At 39.6% G+C, this 17988-nt stretch overlaps 1 protein-coding gene across 6 annotated transcripts in view; it reads left to right on the forward strand.

Annotated features, from left to right (window-relative positions):
- NCKAP5 (NCK associated protein 5) overlaps positions 1-17988 on the forward strand; it is a 1063199-nt gene that overhangs the window by 395837 nt on the left and 649374 nt on the right. For all 6 annotated transcript variants that reach the window (XM_033860244.2, XM_033860243.2, XM_033860246.2 and 3 more), the window contains exon 3: positions 5459-5532. In XM_033860244.2, the coding sequence (XP_033716135.1) occupies positions 5459-5532 (74 nt within the window). The remainder of the gene's footprint in view (positions 1-5458; positions 5533-17988) is intronic.

Raw genomic sequence — 17988 nt, forward strand, 5'->3', positions numbered from 1 at the left:
TGTTAAGTACTCAGAAGTTATAATTGATAGACAAACCTACATTTTCTGACCTAATATCCATCATGTCTCTTTTCATTTTCAGCTTTATCCTTTATTTAATTTACCTAGATTGTTTGTCCTTCACAGGACTGTGTATGTGTTTTTATTGTCAATTCTACTATTGTATCCATTGTGGGTTTTTCATAAGGAAAATAAGTAGAATACAGTGTTCGTCAGGTTAATAACTATATTTGAATAAAGTCTTTGTGCTGAGTGACATGAGAAGTACATGCTGGGCAAAGCAAGCCTGGGGAAGCTGACATTTTTCACGGATAATGTTAGAGACAGTGAACATTGACACCAAGGACGATGGGGAGATGGGTGTGTGCTTTTCTTCTAGGTTATAGCAGTATTAATCTTCACTAACTGGACTATATATACACTAATTGAATCATACTGTAGAAATAGTAGAAGGCTTAGTGAGTGCAGTCAACCTCGTATCCGTGGGTTCCACATCTGTGGATACAGAGGGCTGACTATAAAAGACTTGAGCATCCATGGATTTTGGTATCACCAGGAATTGGTCCTGGAACCAGTCTCCCATGGATACTGAGGAATATTTAAGTACTTGGGTTGGGGAGTTAGATTTGCTTCTAGATGAGATACTGAGGAGTAGACTTCGTTTGTGTGATCGGTTAGTGCCGATATACCATAATCCTTTATCCACTCTTCTCTGAAGCACAATTTCATGTTGTGGAGAGTCATCCCATAATAAAAATCACAACGTAAAGGTCAACAGGTTTCCATTCTGCTATTGCAGTTTATATTTCCTTGAAATTCTTAGCTCACCCAGCTCCATTCTTATTTCACTTTATTCTCTTTTCGGCTCGTCTTGTTTTTAATTTAATCCTATCTTTTTATCTCGGTGTCTTTTTTTAAGCTTTCTGCACATGTTTTGGAGAGTCATGTCTTTCTGGATACTACCAAACATGTTAAGGTTTTTTCTAAAATACTTTCTTGAAAATCATTTTCAGATTTGATGCCTTCTTCTGTGATTGAGGGTGATGTTCTCTTTCTCTTGTCCTCCAGTACTTCGTCATGGGTTCTGTGTTGCATGTTTTCACTTTACTCATTCTAAAATGATCTGCATAGACCCTGGGATCACCAGCAGACAGTGTATATACCACCTTCTGTCCATCTGCATTTTTAAATTCTTTTCTACGAGGTCTCCCAATATCCAATGTCTTTCAGGCAATTTGGGGAGCTATGTTATACTGAGGTAGAATTTTGCCATTCCCTTTCTTTCTGCCTGTGCCTTTGATGCTCTGGAATATTGGAGCCCATGTTAAGAACATTCAGTATGCGCTTTATACCAAAGCTGGCACTATAGGCACCGTCGCTGTAACATTGTACTTGCTGTGACTGTAGTTCCAGTGTGGACCACTGCCAGCCCCACTGTGATCACCCTCCATTGTTTCCTGGGAGTTAATCTCCAAGGTGATTCCTAGTAGAATAATCCTATTTTATTCTTAAAGAATGGTAAGGATTTATTATTAGTTAATGAATTTCTCCAATTCAGGGGCCAGAAATGATAAATATATGAGGGTGCGGCCTAAGTTCTTTTAGGCAGGGAAAAACTTGTTTCATTTAACAAAAAGCACATGTAAGCATCATCTTCTTTTTCTCAATTCATTTCAGTTAGTGTCTATTTGTGTGTGTGTGTGTGTGTGTGTGTGTGTGTGTATGTGTAGGGGTGGGGTATAGGCAATACCACAATAAATGTGCAAGTAACATAAAATTGGATATTAAAGTAAGCATGCTATGATGAAAAATTAAACTGAAAAGGATGAAAATCCGTAATCCTAGTTGCCCATTGTTATGTTGTTTAAGACATCATTAGAGTTATTTTTATGGAAAATTAATGAAAGCAGCCAGTATTGTATTTGAAATAGCTTTTAAACCACAATCCAGCAATACCTACATTTAATGCTTGAAAATCTGTATTGTTATTGTTAATCTCTAACTACCTATTCTAAAATTCAGCAAGTATAATTAAAGAAGCATACACTTAGGGACTTCCCTGATGGTGAAGTCGTTAAGAATCCGCCTCCTGGGCTTCCCTGGTGGTGCAGTGGTTGAGAGTCCGCCTGCCGATGCAGGGAACACGGGTTCGTGCCCCGGTCCGGGAGGATCCCACGTGCCGCGGAGCGGCTGGGCCCGTGAGCCATGGCCGCTGAGCCTGCGCGTCCGGAGCCTGTGCTCCGCAGCGGGAGAAGCCACAACAGGGAGAGGCCCGCGTACCGCAAAAAAAAAAAAAAAAAAAAAAGAATCCGCCTGCCAATGCAGGGGACACGGGTTTGACCCCGGTCCAGGAAGATCCCACATGCCGAGAAGCAACTAAGGCCGTGAGCCACAACTACTGAGCCTGCGCTCTAGAGCCCATGAGCCACATCTACTGAAGCCCGCGCACCTAGAGCCCGTGCTCTGCAACAAGAGAAGCCTCTGCAATGAGAAGCCTGCACACCGCAACGAAGAGTAGCCCCCGCTCACCACAACTAGGGAAAGCCCACACACAGCAGTGAAAACCCAATGCAGCCAAAAAAAAAAGCATACACTTAAACATCTTGAAGTTGAGTAAGAGAAGAGACAATGGATATAAACATCACCTTGTAAAGTGGTTTGCCTTTTGAGAAGAGGTTTGATCCTATAGAAAAGGCTCTGCTCACTGCTTAGCACGTGGTATATGCTTAAACTGTTTTATTTAATCCTTACAACACCTTTTAAATTATTATTTATCTCTCTGGAAAAAAATAAGGTTTAGAGAGATTAAATAACTTGGCCTGAGGAGGTACAGCTAGTAAGTACCAAAACCAGGTACTTTGAACCTAAATCTCTTTGATCCAAAGATCATATTTGTAATCACCTTTCAGCTTCCACCTCCGACTTGAGCTAAGCAGAATGAACAGAATAACAAATCTACTGGTATCTAACTGTTTTCCAGAGCTTGCATGTGATTTGGCCCCTGCTTTCCTCTCCAACTTCATTTTAGAATACACACCCCAGGCTCTGCTCCTGGACACAATGGCTTCCTTTCTGTTCCTTAAATACCACATTTGAGTGCCTTTGCATATGCCATTTCCTTTGCCTGCGGTGTTCTCCCTGGTCTCTTCCTTTCTCTGTATGCTTGCCTCCTTCTCTCTCAGGTCTTAACCCAAAAATCATTTGTTCAGAGTCCTCTTCCAACCATGGTGTATGAAGATGGTGCTTTCCCCACTTAAAGTCCCTCCTGTCACCTGTTATTTCCTTCCTAGTATGTGACCAATTTGAAATCAATCTGCTCATTTACTTGTTATGTATCTCTCTACAGAATGTAAGCTCTCTGAGGGTAGGAACTTTCTCCCTCTTAGTTATTACAATATCTATGGAAGTTGGAACAGCGCTTGACATATAATGGATGTTGAAAAAAAACAATTGAATGAAGAATGGATGGGTGACTTTGAAGTTTATATATTTGTTTTTACTTGGAAACACTGTCTTTAAATTTTTTTTGATGGGATGTATTTGAAAATATCTTTAAGAATTTTGAGTGTTCTAAATCGTGTTTAGGGATTCCCTCATGGTGCAGTGGTTAAGAATCCGCCTGCCAATGCAGGGGATGCGGGTTTGAGCCCTGGTCCGGGAAGATCCCACATGCCATGGAGCGACTAAGCCCGTGCTCCACAACTACTGAGCCTGCACTCTAGAGCCTGCATTCCACAACTACTGAGCTCGCGTGCCACAACCACTGAAGCGCATGCACCTAGAGCCCATGCTCCGCAACAAAGAGAAGCCACCGCAATGAGAAGCCCGCGCACTGCAACAAAGAGTAGCCCCCGCTCGCTGCAACTGGAGAAAGCTTGTGAGCAGCAATGAAGACCCAATGCAGCCAAAAATAAATAAATTAAATAAATAAATCGTGTTTAAAGCTTGATCGGGACACTTAATAACATAACCACAGACCACTGCAACTTCCTCTGATAAGAGATTTCTGCTTTGCTCTTGACGTGCCCAATGTTCTCATTTAAATAACTAAACTAAACATGTGTATTAATTAGAATAGAACTCTTTAGCTAATTTTCTGCAATAGAATTATACTGTTATAGAATTCTAACAGTTTTAGCTAGATGAGGACTTAGGATACTCTCTAGTCTAACTGAAATATTGTGGAAAGTTAAAAAGGCTTCTCCAAGGCTACACAGGTAGATCCAGGTCCAGAAACTTGGAACAGGGCCCTTTCCATTATATCAGGTCAACTCTTACTGTGTTTCTTCCATTCCCCTGCTCCCACCCATTGTAGTGAATATTTTTATAGAAGCAACAGATTTTATATAGAATTTTATCAAAATAATTCTGTAAAAAAAAAAAAGTAGCAATATTAACCAGAGTTCTCAGTTTACCTTAAACCCATAAGAAATGAAACAGTAACTTTCATGCATGCCTTAAAACTGAAATCATTGCACACTGTTCCGTCTAAGGTAGTTGTAATGTAGGCACAGAGGCCTGTGGGCTAGATCTTCATACAGAAAGGGAAAGAAGTAGCAGGTTCAGGATGAAATAAATCATACAAATTTTTTTTTGTATTTTTCTACCTAGTTGGCAGTTGAAACTATTGCATGTGAACCTCATATTCAGGAATCACAAATATAAAAAATTGGATTTAATAACCTATAGATTTTATGAGCAATTCTCATGCCTCAAAGGAATCCCTCATTTTTCGGAAATGTTTCTTGAAAATATAATTTGATTTACAAAACTTTATGCATATTTCTAAACAAGATAAACCTTGCCTTTATAACCTCTTAGAAGCCAAAGATTGATTTTCTAAGAAAAGAAATAAAAGAAAATAAAAAAAAGAAACACCAAAACCAAATTACATTGTTTTGTCCATATAAGGAGATGAAGGAAAACGAACATGTGATTCATCAATACAAATAAGATGCCCAGTGAATGAGGGCAGTGAATATATAAAGCTTCTATGTAGCTCAAAAATAGTGTTTTTGCTAGGAAATTATTTGTGTAAAACCAGTATAATCAAGACCTGTGTTGTCTACTTTATTCCTCCTCTTCTAAGGTCAGCAGCGAAAGTAAGTTTGTCTCACTTCCCTCCCCCCACCCCTTACTTTTATATTGCAGAACAGACCACAGTGTAAATGACTATGAAATTTAGCTTTTCTCTGTGAATAAGAGGATGTTTATGCTGACTTGATAGAACTCCACTTCTCTTCCATTCTTTGTTCATGGAGTGATCACAGGATATGGGGAAAATATTATTCATCCCCAAATGACTATGCATATAAGTCATAGAAGCATCTACTCCTAGAACTGGGAGGGACCAAGGGGTTCTCTTGTCCAAAATCTTCTTGTAGAGATCAAAATGGCCTTAGAATCCTGTGCATGTGGTGATGAGGCCTTATTTGTCTTTGTGTGTCTGTATGTGCAGGAATACATGGACTCCAACAAATACATTGAACATCTGCTGACTCAACTTGAGGAGCAACACAGAAGTCTCTGGAGGTGAGTTCAATCCACATCCTCAACTAGTAGCAGCATCTATAAATTTGGTCTTGATCACAGAAGCATGGAGTTGGCAAATGGTCTCTTCTACTTGGTGCCAAAAGCACCTCTGGGGGCAAAAATCAGCAGAGGCTACCTAGAGAGTTCCGTTCCTTTAATTAAAGTAAAGCAATGGTGCCAAAAGTTGTCCTTGAGTGAAGGACCTGCTGAGAACTGAGAAGGTGGTGGAAATCATAACACTTGTCAGGGTCAAGGAGCTAATTTGTCCAAGGCCATGCAGCAAACTTATATCGTAGAAACTAGGACCCAAATTCTCTGGCCCTTGTCTGCTTAAATATTATTTAAGTTTTTCTCTAATTGAAAGGTTGAACACTTCTGCTTAAAATTTCTAAATTCATATTAAAGAATATGTATTTCAGGAATGCTGTAGTATAGGTCTCCCATGTTTAGGTTTTTGTTCTATGTGGTGGGTCCTGATTCTAGGTAAGGAAAGGTATGTGAGAACATTTGTGCAGGTAAATTGGAAAAAGAGGCGAGTGTCATAGAAGTCATACTCCCAGGTTATTCACTCCCTGAGGCCTCTTGGGAATGGAGATTATTTTGATATTATTATCCAGGTCTTTGGGGTCCGTGTGGTCAGGGTCTTCCTAGATGCTCGTATGGTCTCTGAATTCCATTTACTAAATTCCTATAGCTCTTGTTATCTGGAATAAATATGCCAGTGCTCAATTACGTGATACCTTGCATTGCACAAGAATTGTTTAATATGATCAGCTTTGTCGCCCAGGGGTCAAAAAGCCCCTAGCGTCCTTTATTTCTCATCTGCTCATGTCACGGAAGACAGTGCTGTCTCTGTACACAGAGATATTAAGCAGGTAAGTATGACCTAACCCTGTGGATTTCTTGTCCAACCTTATCTAAATCCATCACCCTTGGTCTCTGTACCAGCTGATGCTGCCTGTTCTACACGCACCCTTGTAACAAATCCTAATAACCTTGAAATTCATCTTCTCTGAGGAATTCTAGTTCTTGGGCGAAATGCCTGATATTTTCATTTGTTCTGCTCTTCTGTTAGTTTTCCTACTAGAAAACAGATCTGTGGTTATAGTAATAGACAATATTCTATTTCTCTACCTAGAAAAGCTGCTGGTAGGATACAACAAAAATGTACAGTTTTCAGGTCTCCTTGCTGCTAACAGACATATCAGTTAACTTTATATAACTTGTTGCAATATTTGTTAGATTTCTTTTTGAGAGCTCTAACCGGTTTTCTTTTGTGAACCAGTGTGTTGTATTAATAAAACCAACAGCAGTGTATTTATGGTTATATGCCTTTTAAATTATATTTTCTGTAGATCTACTACAAAGTATGCTTAAAAGGTTATGTAACTGAGTTGTAACATTTTCTTTAAACTATTTGTATAGAATAATTTTACTCTATTTTTCAAAAGAAAAAATGCACAGATGATGAATACCATCTTGATGAAAGAAATTAGAGTTTAATTTGGTCAGTGTGTCTTATACACATCATTGAAGAGGAATTATAGTTTCACAGGTTTTTGAACCAAAAAACCTGCATGGAAAAGAATATTTTCCTGCTTTCTTAAGGTGGTTAATAAAAACCTTTGGTTTCCTCTGATACAATTAAATTAAAATCTCATTTCAGGTGCAAACATAACCTAACATAAAGTAAGAGCTCAGAATTTTGCGGGCAGTCACTTCCATTTTCCTTCCAAGTAGGATTACTGCTGGTGAAGAAGCAAAGCTTTTTATATAGTGTCAGAGGATCTAATAAAAAAGCTTCATTTGAATAACAATAAAGGGCAATGATGCCATTTGAATAGTCGGAATAACTACCAGTGAGAAAATGGAAAGAGTAGTATTGAAAAGAAAATGAAAACCAATAATAGCAGATTTACATACTATTTATTAAATCATGAAATTATACTTGATTATATTTTGCAAACAGATCTTGACTGACTTACAGTGATGGGCTTTCTGATGGTGATTACAATATCACAACTGCAACTATAGCCAAACTTTTTATGGTGAACGATTTGTGAGTGACAGTGAGCAGTGGGGATATTTTTTTTCCGCTTTTGATTGAATAGTTAAAATGCTTTCTTGAGTTGGGGTAGACTCTATGATGTGTCGAGCATCATGGGAAAGGCATGTCATGTACATAAGCACAGCTAAAGTGTCTGAAGTTAAACAAGCATTCCCATAACTCAGTATATGCTTCTTCTGATTTTTATTATGCCTTTAATTTGTAGCTGTTACAAATTTCATGGAATAGGTTACTTGTCATTGCTGCTGATATTAACTAATGGTCTTCCATTTACACTTAAGCTAACTCAAGTATAGCTTAAAAGAAACTTAAAAGAAAAAATTGAATATTTCGATCTTCCAACAATAATAGTAGCCAGCATTAATTTATGGCCACAGTCTTTGAGGACTGATCAAAACATGGTAAACACATGTCATACTGTTATTGCCTCTTGCTTAATGATAAAAGAATTGGACAAATGGTAGAAGATTGGGTCTAACAATTAAAAGTCTTATTTTCGTGGAGGAATCTCCTAGCCTTTAATAGGCTTTAGTCACTTTTTATAGCATAACCATGTGCTGTGACACAAATATATTGCTGTAATCATACTCTCAAGATAACTGGTTATTTCGGCGTCCTGTTTAGTATTCTACTGAAATAGACCTATAATCTATCTCTGGGTTTTCAAATTGCAAAGGAATTTGTGGAGTTCAAATATAGCTGTCTGGCAAAGAGCATTTAGCTCAACTATGTTTTGATACCAGCAGAAAAAAATTTCTGTGAATTCATCTGAAGAAGAGGGTGGAGTCAGGATCTAGAACCTAGTCTAAGACTTGGGTACAAGTCTGGGTGGGTTTAATTTGCTCTGCCTCTCCCTGCTTGATGAGGAAAAAATAAACACACCCAGTGACAACTTGTTTACTAGTCAATGTTGAAATGTGATCATACATTTCTGTACATTTATTTGTTTAAATGAGGAAAGTTAGGAGAAAAATGCTCTTCTGTACTTAATGATTTTTGTGTCATCTGTTACTATTTCTATTTGGTTAAATATATCTGTGACTGACAAGAAAGGGTGTGAGAAAACAACTGCTGAGAATGTCTTTCTGCTATTTGACAGAAATCTTTATCCATTTGCAGCCTCAGATTAAGAGTTTAGAACATAGACAGTTGGAAAAGACAAATTGAATTCATGAATATTTATGGTGTTAATTACTCTTTCATGTCACATACGTGAAATTATGTATGACAAATAGAAGCAGCATAACACTATAGAAATGGAAATAAGACTGGATTGGAGGTTTTGGAGACATGGACTCTGGTTCTGGACCATCCGAACTGGCTACTGGGTAACACCTCTGAGACTGAGTTTCCTTAGCTCTAAAAAGAAGCTATCAATATAGCTAGTATTTAAGATAACTGAGCACTGAGATTACATGAAGCATAGACGCAAGAGGGAGGAGACATGGGGATATATGTATGTGTATAGCTGATTCACATTGTTATAAAGCAGAAACTAACACACCATTGTAAAGCAATTATACTCTACTAAAGGGGTTAAAAAAAGGCATTACCTATATATGACATGTACAGATAGGTATAATCTTATTTTTCTAGAATAATTATACAGCTGGATCATTATGTAGCATTTAATACATGTCATGGAAAGCTTCAAAGAACAGGGGTAGAAGTGACTAATATAACGGATACCTAAGAGCTTGCCAGTGATTGAACCAGATAATGTCAAAGCATTCATTTCAGATTTTCATAGCTTGAATTGCAGACAGAGTTACCAATAGCCTGTAAGCAAGTGAAGAATAAGTAGGTTTGCAAGGCCAAAATTAAATGACAAGATCTGGTGAATGCACAGTGCCAGTTGCCAACCTACAGATGCCAGATCGAAGTTTCATTTGAACAAGCTATGTTTAGGCTAGGGTTTCTCAGGCAGGGCACTGTTGACATCTGGGGCCAGATTACACTTAATCATGGAGGTGGGGTTGTCCTGTGCGTTATAAGGTGTTTAGCATCATCCCTAGCCTCTACCCACTACATGCCAGTACCATCCCCCATTGTGACAATCAAAAATGTCTCCGGATATTTTCCAAATGTTTCCTAGTGGCAACATCCTCTCCTCTCCCTGGTAAGAACCAGTGATCTAAACAATCATCTGCATAAGCATTTTTCTAAGTATATCCCAAGAAACACTAGTACACTATGGTATGGATATTTTAAGAAAAATAAAGGTATTCTGTGGTCAGATTTGAGGTATACTAGGTAAAACCAAGCTTTAAGATTTTATTTTAATCGTAGAACTATTCAGAGCCATTTATATTGCTAATACGTGATAAGCGTATCAAATATAGACTATAAAATATAATTTTGACTTTAAAAAATTCCCCAATCCTAGCTTTCTTGGAGCATCTATTCTGACTAAAGGTCTAAGGAACATATTTTGGGAAATGGTGATCTATCTAGTTTGGTAGCCAAATATACAAAAACAGCTGGTACCTCTTTCTTCATCCTTCTCCCCTTACTTCACAGGTACTGGGATGGGTGACTTGTAGAAGAGCAGCAAATAGTCTGGGTTGTTGGTGAAACGGGAAAGTAGATGCGTCGGAAAGCCAGTCCCAAGTTCATTACCATTTTTCTGAGGGGCAACTAGGGCCTCAATACCAAATTCCAAGAATCTGAAGAACCGTTGATTACAAGCTATGTTTGCCCTGGTAAAGCAGATAACTCCTGCTTCCCGGGGGTAGAAATGGTGGTTCCCTACATCACCAAGAAGAGTTTAATTGACAAGCGTATATAGTTCTCTAGGTGCAATAAGCGTCCCTAAGGCCCATCCCTTCCAACAATAAAATAATAGTTTCAGGGTATCCCAAATCCTTCAAAATAGACTTTAGTATTCTGGCTTACTTGTGATTCTTAACCTAAGGAAAGAGATAGGAAAAAAACTGGACAAAAACTTTGTTTTCCTTCCCACTGTGATTCAAAATGCTGCTTATCTAAGCAGAGTGAACACTGCAATAAAATGATCCGCATTCCAAATACCCTTTCGTGTTCTCCATCATTTGATGTATGTATACATTTTAGGGTGGAGATCATTGGCACCAGCGCCTCAAGTTTCCTTCAGCAGTAGTCTTAGTTTTGGTAAAATGTGAGTGACATTAAAACTGCTTACTGAGAGGCTACATGCTATCATTCTACCTCGGGGAAAAGAAGATCCTTTGCTAACACGTTATATGGAAATTGCCTTGTAGTTGTAAAATAGAGTTAAGAGGCAAAAGCGCACATGGCCTGAGAAAAGTCAAGCCCAGAGCCTCTTGGAGATTTACCTTCTGTGTATCTTGGTTCTTAGAATCGAATTGTCCAGGCATCTTAAGAATTAGCATAGGGGTTAATTTACATAGACTAAAGTGATGCTGAGTATTAAACAGGTTGCCTTTGCTAAAACATAGACTTCCACTGGGAGATCTTAATTGGCAACAAATAAAATTGCTCTGCATGAATTCTTAATGGTGGACACCAGATAAAATAAGAACTGTGATTTGTTTTTTACATCCCTTCAAGAGAAAAAGAGGCTATCTCTGGGGGATAGACTGTGTAGCAGACAAAGAGCTCAGCGCTCTCTGCTAGCACTAAAGGCGAAACCTCATGCTACGCCAGCAGAATAACGGTTTCCCACCTCTGCATCCCTGTCTCAGTCTGCTGAGGTCAAAGGAGACCAGGGCTAGCAAGCTTTACATTTTCTTCCCCTCCTCTCAATCCTTGGGCTGGATTTCTAAACTATAGCTGCTTTCTCGGGGCAAGTGCAAGCGTCAGGGCCACCCTGGAAACCCGTCAATGTCACTTCTCAATTACCCATCAGGGGTTGTTCCAGAGAGGCAGACAGTCCCAGACCCCTGCCAAGATAAGAGTCTTGCCTCTCAGTCATGCCCTCTGCCCAGCACAAGGGAGAATAAATCAGGGCTCTGGAAATTGGGTATTGCCACATACTTCAGTGGTGATGTCACTCCTGGACGGTGGTGGGGAAAGCTATGGGCTGAGATGTATCCCCAAGGATTCTTATTATAGATGGATGGTGTTGCTTTAGATGAACAAGGGAGCATGTAGCCTTCTCATAGCTCTGAAGGCCTGGGTGAAGGAACATCTTTATCTTTAAGTAAAGATGTAACATCTTTATTTGACTTTTGTTCAGTAACAGAAGGGGCTAACAGAACTAAATCCAGAAAGATATCTGGATTGACCGAATTGGAAGATCACCCAGGTTCATATTTGACCTTTAACTTTAGGATTGATCAACATTATAATTTATTTAGGTGACCAGTATGTGATCTGCATGTTTATCTACTTAAGGAGTTGCCCAGTATTTGAACTCAAGTCATCCGAGGCAAGGAGATACCAAAAATGCCAGAGTGAAACTCTACACTGACTTTATATGATTTCCTGTCTCTTATAAAATCTGTCCACCCTTTAAACTAAAGGGCCATGTTAATCTATCAGAGAATATATATTTAGGTCCCAACCGAATAAATGTACAGAATAGACTCTTTAAAACCTTATGGGGGGGCTTCCCTGGTGGCGCAGTTGTTGAGAGTCCGCCTGCCGATGCAGGGGACACGGGTTCGTGCCCTGGTCCGGGAAGTTCCCACATGCCGCGGAGCAGCTGGGCCCGTGAGCCATGGCCGCTGAGCCTGTGTGTCTGGAGCCTGTGCTCTGCAACGGGAGAGGCCACAACAGTGAGAGGCCCACATACCGCAAAAAAAAAAAAAAAAAAAAGAATCCACCTGCCAACGCAGGGGACACGGGTTCGAGCCCTGGTCCGGGAAGATCCCACGTGCCGCGGAGTGGCTGGGCCTGTGAGCCATGGCCACTGAGCCTGCCATCCAGAGCCTGTGCTCTGCAACGGGAGAGGCCACAGCAGTGAGAGGCCCGCATACCGCAAAAAAACAAAAAACAAAAAAACAAAACACCTTATGGGTTTTATCTTTGCCTCTTCACTACAAATCTTGTTTGAAAGAAAAATTCACATACATTTATCAAGACTATTCTACCCCAGGCTGAGTGGAGGAATCTATAAAACACATTTTAGGAGACTGTCCTTCAAAAGTCCAAAGGTTTCCCTAAGGAGCTGGTGGTTTGATCTGAGTCCTGTGTAGGAGCAGGTCTGGTGGAGTGAGGGGAGATGAAGAATTGGTTATTGGATAGATTGAACTTGGACTGCCTTTGAGACTTTTGTGTATAACTATATGTTAAGATGATGAGAACTTCAGGTTTAGAGCTGTTTATATTCAATAAATAAAACACAGTATACATAGAGGCATTAGATGAACCCGCAAAGATATAAAACTGCCCTCTGCTGTAACTGGCAAAACATCCCCACATTAAAGATGGATTTATTGCAACCATGGGAAGCTTGAGTTGAGTAATGTTGTACAAATAGGTCCGTAGATGATCAGAAGATAATTCTAATTCTAGTTTAAATAGGTTTGTGTTCTTCAAGAAACACTCTTAAAGTGCCACAAAATATTTCAACATCAATAGGATTTAGGGGTGACCCAGAGAAATTTACCACTATGTAATCTGAAAAAATTTGGCTTAAACACATTTGTTATTTCTAGATCCATGCTTATCTTAATATGACAGCCGGAACCTAATGTGATTTATTTATATGAAATTAAAGAGCCTCAAGCAAAAGGCATTTTGTAGATTTATCGGGGGGTAATAAAGATCACAACTATTCCCTACTAAGTTGAAAGAAGAAAAACTCCAGCAGGCAAAAATATAAATGACCTGCTTGACATAAACGCATGCGTTGACAGTGAAGTACACCCACAGTAAGGAGTGATAAAGTGCCTTTTTTATTTTTAACTGGAAGGAGGAATGAAATGGGTAATTTACCGTGGATGTCTATTTAGTTTTAATTTTAATGGGAAAAAATCACCAACTTGTTAGTGCGTGAGCATACTTGGGATTTTTTTTTCCCCCTAAGAGATTGATTGTTAAGATATAACTCTACATATCTCTCTATATGGGTAACTCTGGAGTTTACAGTAGTAAATTTATTTATTTGTTTGTTTGTTTATTGATTGATTGATTGGTTACCTCCCATTCTTTTTGCACCTTCTGTATTCAGAGGCCTGGGAGGTAATCTTAGAACCCCACCTCCATCCTTCCATTCCGGGGAGAGATGTTGGAGCCTCTGTGAAATGAGAAAATACAAACTGCATTTTTTTCCCCTCTAAGACTTTCACTATAGTACATTTTGTGTTTTTGTATTACAAATTAGACTTCATAAATAATCCAGCAAAGAGTCCGGGATGGAGAGGTTCCCTGGAATCAAAGGATCCAGAATAGGATGAAATTGTACAGTAGTTGGGAGAAACACCCTCTAGCTTTCTCAAGGCAGAGGAAACTTCTAAGAAGGCAAATGTCAGTTGCAGAGTTGGTTGAGTTTGGCAACCTATGGCTGGTTCCATGGCTCAGGAACCTTCACAAGGTGGCTTTAGGAGAACCTGGCTTACTTGATGCTCAGTATCTACACTCGTTGATTAAATATTGTATATGAACTCTCTACGGAGATCAGCCTAGAATTTCACCAAATGTAAGTCTGCCTGAGAGGGAAAGTTAAAGCCACTGCAGATCTCAACTCTGTACTGCTCCATTAGTACTAGATTTTACAAGTAGGGGACATCTCTCACTTAGGCCCTAGGGATGCTCTGGTTCTTGCTCCAACCCTCCCCAACGCCCCCTACACACACACACCAATTAATGAAAACTTCACTTCCACAGACTATTCCAAAATGTAACAGCAGCTCTATCCATAGCCTCAATGACCTCTATACCAGTTCCAACCATGTGGCTCTCAATCACACACTGTCTTATTTTTTCATGACAGGGGTTTTGTTCCCCTAAGATCTTTGAGTTGTAGAGCCAATCTTCTGGTACCTCACCTCTCTCATAGTGCTTAGCATAAGACATACAAAACAACATCAAGCATAACACTTCACTTACTTTGAAAGCATAGAGACAATTGGAAGTATGTTGCGGTATGCGGGCCTCTCACTGTTGTGGCCTCTCCCATTGCGGAGCACAGGCTCCGGACGCGCAGGCTCAGCGGCCATGGCTCACGGGCCCAGCCGCTCTGCGGCATGTGGGATCCTCCCAGACCGGGGCACGAACCCGTGTCCCCTGCATCGGCAGGCGGACTCTCAACCACTGCGCCACCAGGGAAGCCCTGTGTTAGTCATCTTTGTACCTAAGTGACTTAGCATGTTATCGATCCTCCAAACACTTTCCTTGAGCCATTGAAGGAATTGATGATGATTCAAGAAGAGAAATTACTAACAGCTCATGTGTTTATTAGGGACAAGCCTGCCTTAACTGGTAAGTCCATTGCAAGAGAAAGGTCAAACAAGTATAGCAAAAAGTCCTTTGTCTCAGTGGTGTGCCAGTGCTAAAGGAGATCCACAGTTTCAAGGTAGTTACTCTTAGAAAGTTAAAGATGGGACACTTAATGAAGTTGTGAATGTGTGGTAATGATTTATAAAGCTAGGAAGAATGCTTGCTTCACCAGACTTTTATTTTATGCTTTTTTCAAAATTCAATCCTAAAGTAAGAAGTTTTGAGGCATGTCCTGTCTGCATGATGGGTCACTGCACATCATAGGACAGGCTCCAACCAGTAACAGTAATCAAATATGTATTTCTGTCCCCAGTTTTACTCCCATTATCTACCAATTATATCTTGGGCTGCAAACAACCTTGTTAACAGAAGCAGTGAAAGAACATCCCATAATTTTGAAAGAAAGGGGTTGAGAGACTGTGGGAAGGTAAAAAAAATGCATGATAAAAATCCAGGCCTAAAATATTAAATTTATCACCTTGGATAAAGTGAGTTGGAGAAAAATTGTAGACACATAGATCAAGTTACTTTTAATAACAGAATCGATAACAGATACACACTACTATATATAAATGAGGTAAACAACAAGGACCTACTGTATAGCACAGGGAACTATACTCAGTATCTTGTAACAACCTATAATGGAAAAGAATCTGAAAAAGAATATGTATATATTTGAATCACTTTGCTGTACCCCAGTAACTAACATAGCATTGTAAAGCAATTATACTTCAGTTAAAAAAATTTAAAAACAGAATTGGGGCTTGACCTGAAAGTCTATAAAGTGGGTACTTGCAGAGAAAATCTTAGAATTTTGTTAAGATGGACACACACTTGAAGTCAAGGGCATTCAGCATAGATAACAATGACATGGGCTGCCAAACAGAGGGTAAGTTTTCAAAGGGTTAGTGGCATGGAAGACAGTGGGGGAAAATAGGTGAAAAAAGAGAACAACTAACAACTAAAAGTAAATTATCATTTTTATTAGCTAAGTGCTTTAGGTAACAAATATGGGGCACATTTTCTAGTTATCTCTTAAAAGGTTACTGGCATCCACTCTAGTCCAGCTGGGGCAGTATTTGGTGGTACACTACTATAATCTGTTCTGATTGCTTGGTGACTGTGCTGTGCTGCTGCTAAGTTTTACAAATACCATCCCTGGTTCCTTCTCTGTGATGTGAAGTTCAGGTCCAGATTCTGCCACTTACTCTGTGGTCCTGGGAAAGTCCTTTCAGCATTCAGAGCCTTGCTTTCCCATTGGTAACAAGACAGGGTTAATATAAGTGGTTTCAGCAGGACTTTCTTTAGGATTAACAATCTGTAACTCTTACCAGTTACCTTGTAGGCCAAGGGTTGGGTGATGAAGATAGATGTGATAGATACATAGAATTACTGAGAGTTGAAGGTGACAGTTTCCCTTCTTGAAAGAAGGCAGAAAATTACTTTTATACACCTGGTTTTCTTTCATGTCTAACTCTTGCACTGTGTCTTGGCACTGAACCTTCCAGAGGTAATAAAACAGCATGCTGGCAGACCCAGAGCACCAGAGCAGGGTCAGAGTCTGTGACCACTTTCAAAAGGTTTTGCAGGAAATTGTTGTATTGAATAATGTTTAAGTTTCCACAGAAGTTATGAGCACAGCATGTTGAAAAAAAAAACAGTCAATTGCACATGATTAGAAAAAAGAAAAAAGAAAGCCACTCTGGGGTTACGGTCCCTATTAAGGGAAACTGCATTGTCTTATGAGCTGTCTTCAGTGTTCCCTGGAGATTCACAGACTCACTGGCTAATTGAAAGCCAACATGTGTATTTACCTGGATTTATTCATTTTTATTATCTGATTGATTTTCCTGTATCTTGGCTTTGGAAATAAAGATAGGAATGGGGTCAATTACAGAAGACCAGTCTAAAAGAGAAATTCTTTGCATCAGATACACAATTTAGGACTTTGGCCTTTGGAACCATTTGTTAACAAGATAATATAATTTAAAATGTACCAAAAGTTGTATCTATCCAAAAATACCTCTCCCACTGGACTGCCTGGAATTCTCATGCTTGGTATAAAGGAAATTGGGTGTCCAGAAAATCACCTCTGAAGTCTATACTTGCCACCTGAGGGGAGTTCTAGGATTACTCTCTTAGCTCCTGGTAGTATCTTACCAAGGATTAGTTTGCCAAATTAGAGACCTGTGGATATCTGAGTCCTGGAAAAATTTTTTAGCAAAGTTAAGCAAAGCATATTTAGAATGGAAGAAAGTCCTAGTGGAAATTTTACAGTACAAATCTAAATATTTCTATTTCTAGCCACACATGTCCCTACCAATGCTGACCTTCTTTATTACTGATTATTCCTACACACACATTCCCTCATTGTCAGTGTCTGTTCCAGACAGATAAATCCTACCCATCCTTCAAGATACAGCCTAGGTAGGTCCTCCTAATCTACAACTCATCACATAGATTCCCCAGCCTGCCTGGGCTCCATTTTTTTTTAATCCACCATGAATTTGAGACTATATCACATTTGTCCACATAATGGTTTACATCTTGCAAAAACTCCAAAATTATCCCATGTACCTCAGTTTTGATTCTACAGATATTTTCAGCACCTGGCCTTCCACTTCTGTTATATATCAAATGATGGCTAAGCATAGGGTTGAACATGACAGGTGTTCAGCTAACACCTACTAACTGATTTTCTTTAACAGGGAAATAAAAAGTTCTACTCAGTTCTCTTGCTGAAAATACTGTATCAAGAGCACTTTTTTTTTTTTTTTTTTTTTTTTTTTTTTGCTGTACGCGGGCCTCTCACTGTTGTGGCCTCTCCCGTTGCGGAGCACAGGCTCCGGACGCGCAGGCTCAGCAGCCATGGCCCACGGGCCCAGCCGCTCTGCGGCATGTGGGATCCTCCCGGACCGGAGCACGAACCCGTGTCCCCTGCATCGGCAGGCGTACTCTCAACCACTGCGCCACCAGGGAAGCCCAAGAGTACTTATTTTAGATGT

This window comes from Tursiops truncatus, chromosome 7 (assembly GCF_011762595.2).
Source record: "Tursiops truncatus isolate mTurTru1 chromosome 7, mTurTru1.mat.Y, whole genome shotgun sequence".
NCBI classification, from domain to species: domain Eukaryota; kingdom Metazoa; phylum Chordata; class Mammalia; order Artiodactyla; family Delphinidae; genus Tursiops; species Tursiops truncatus.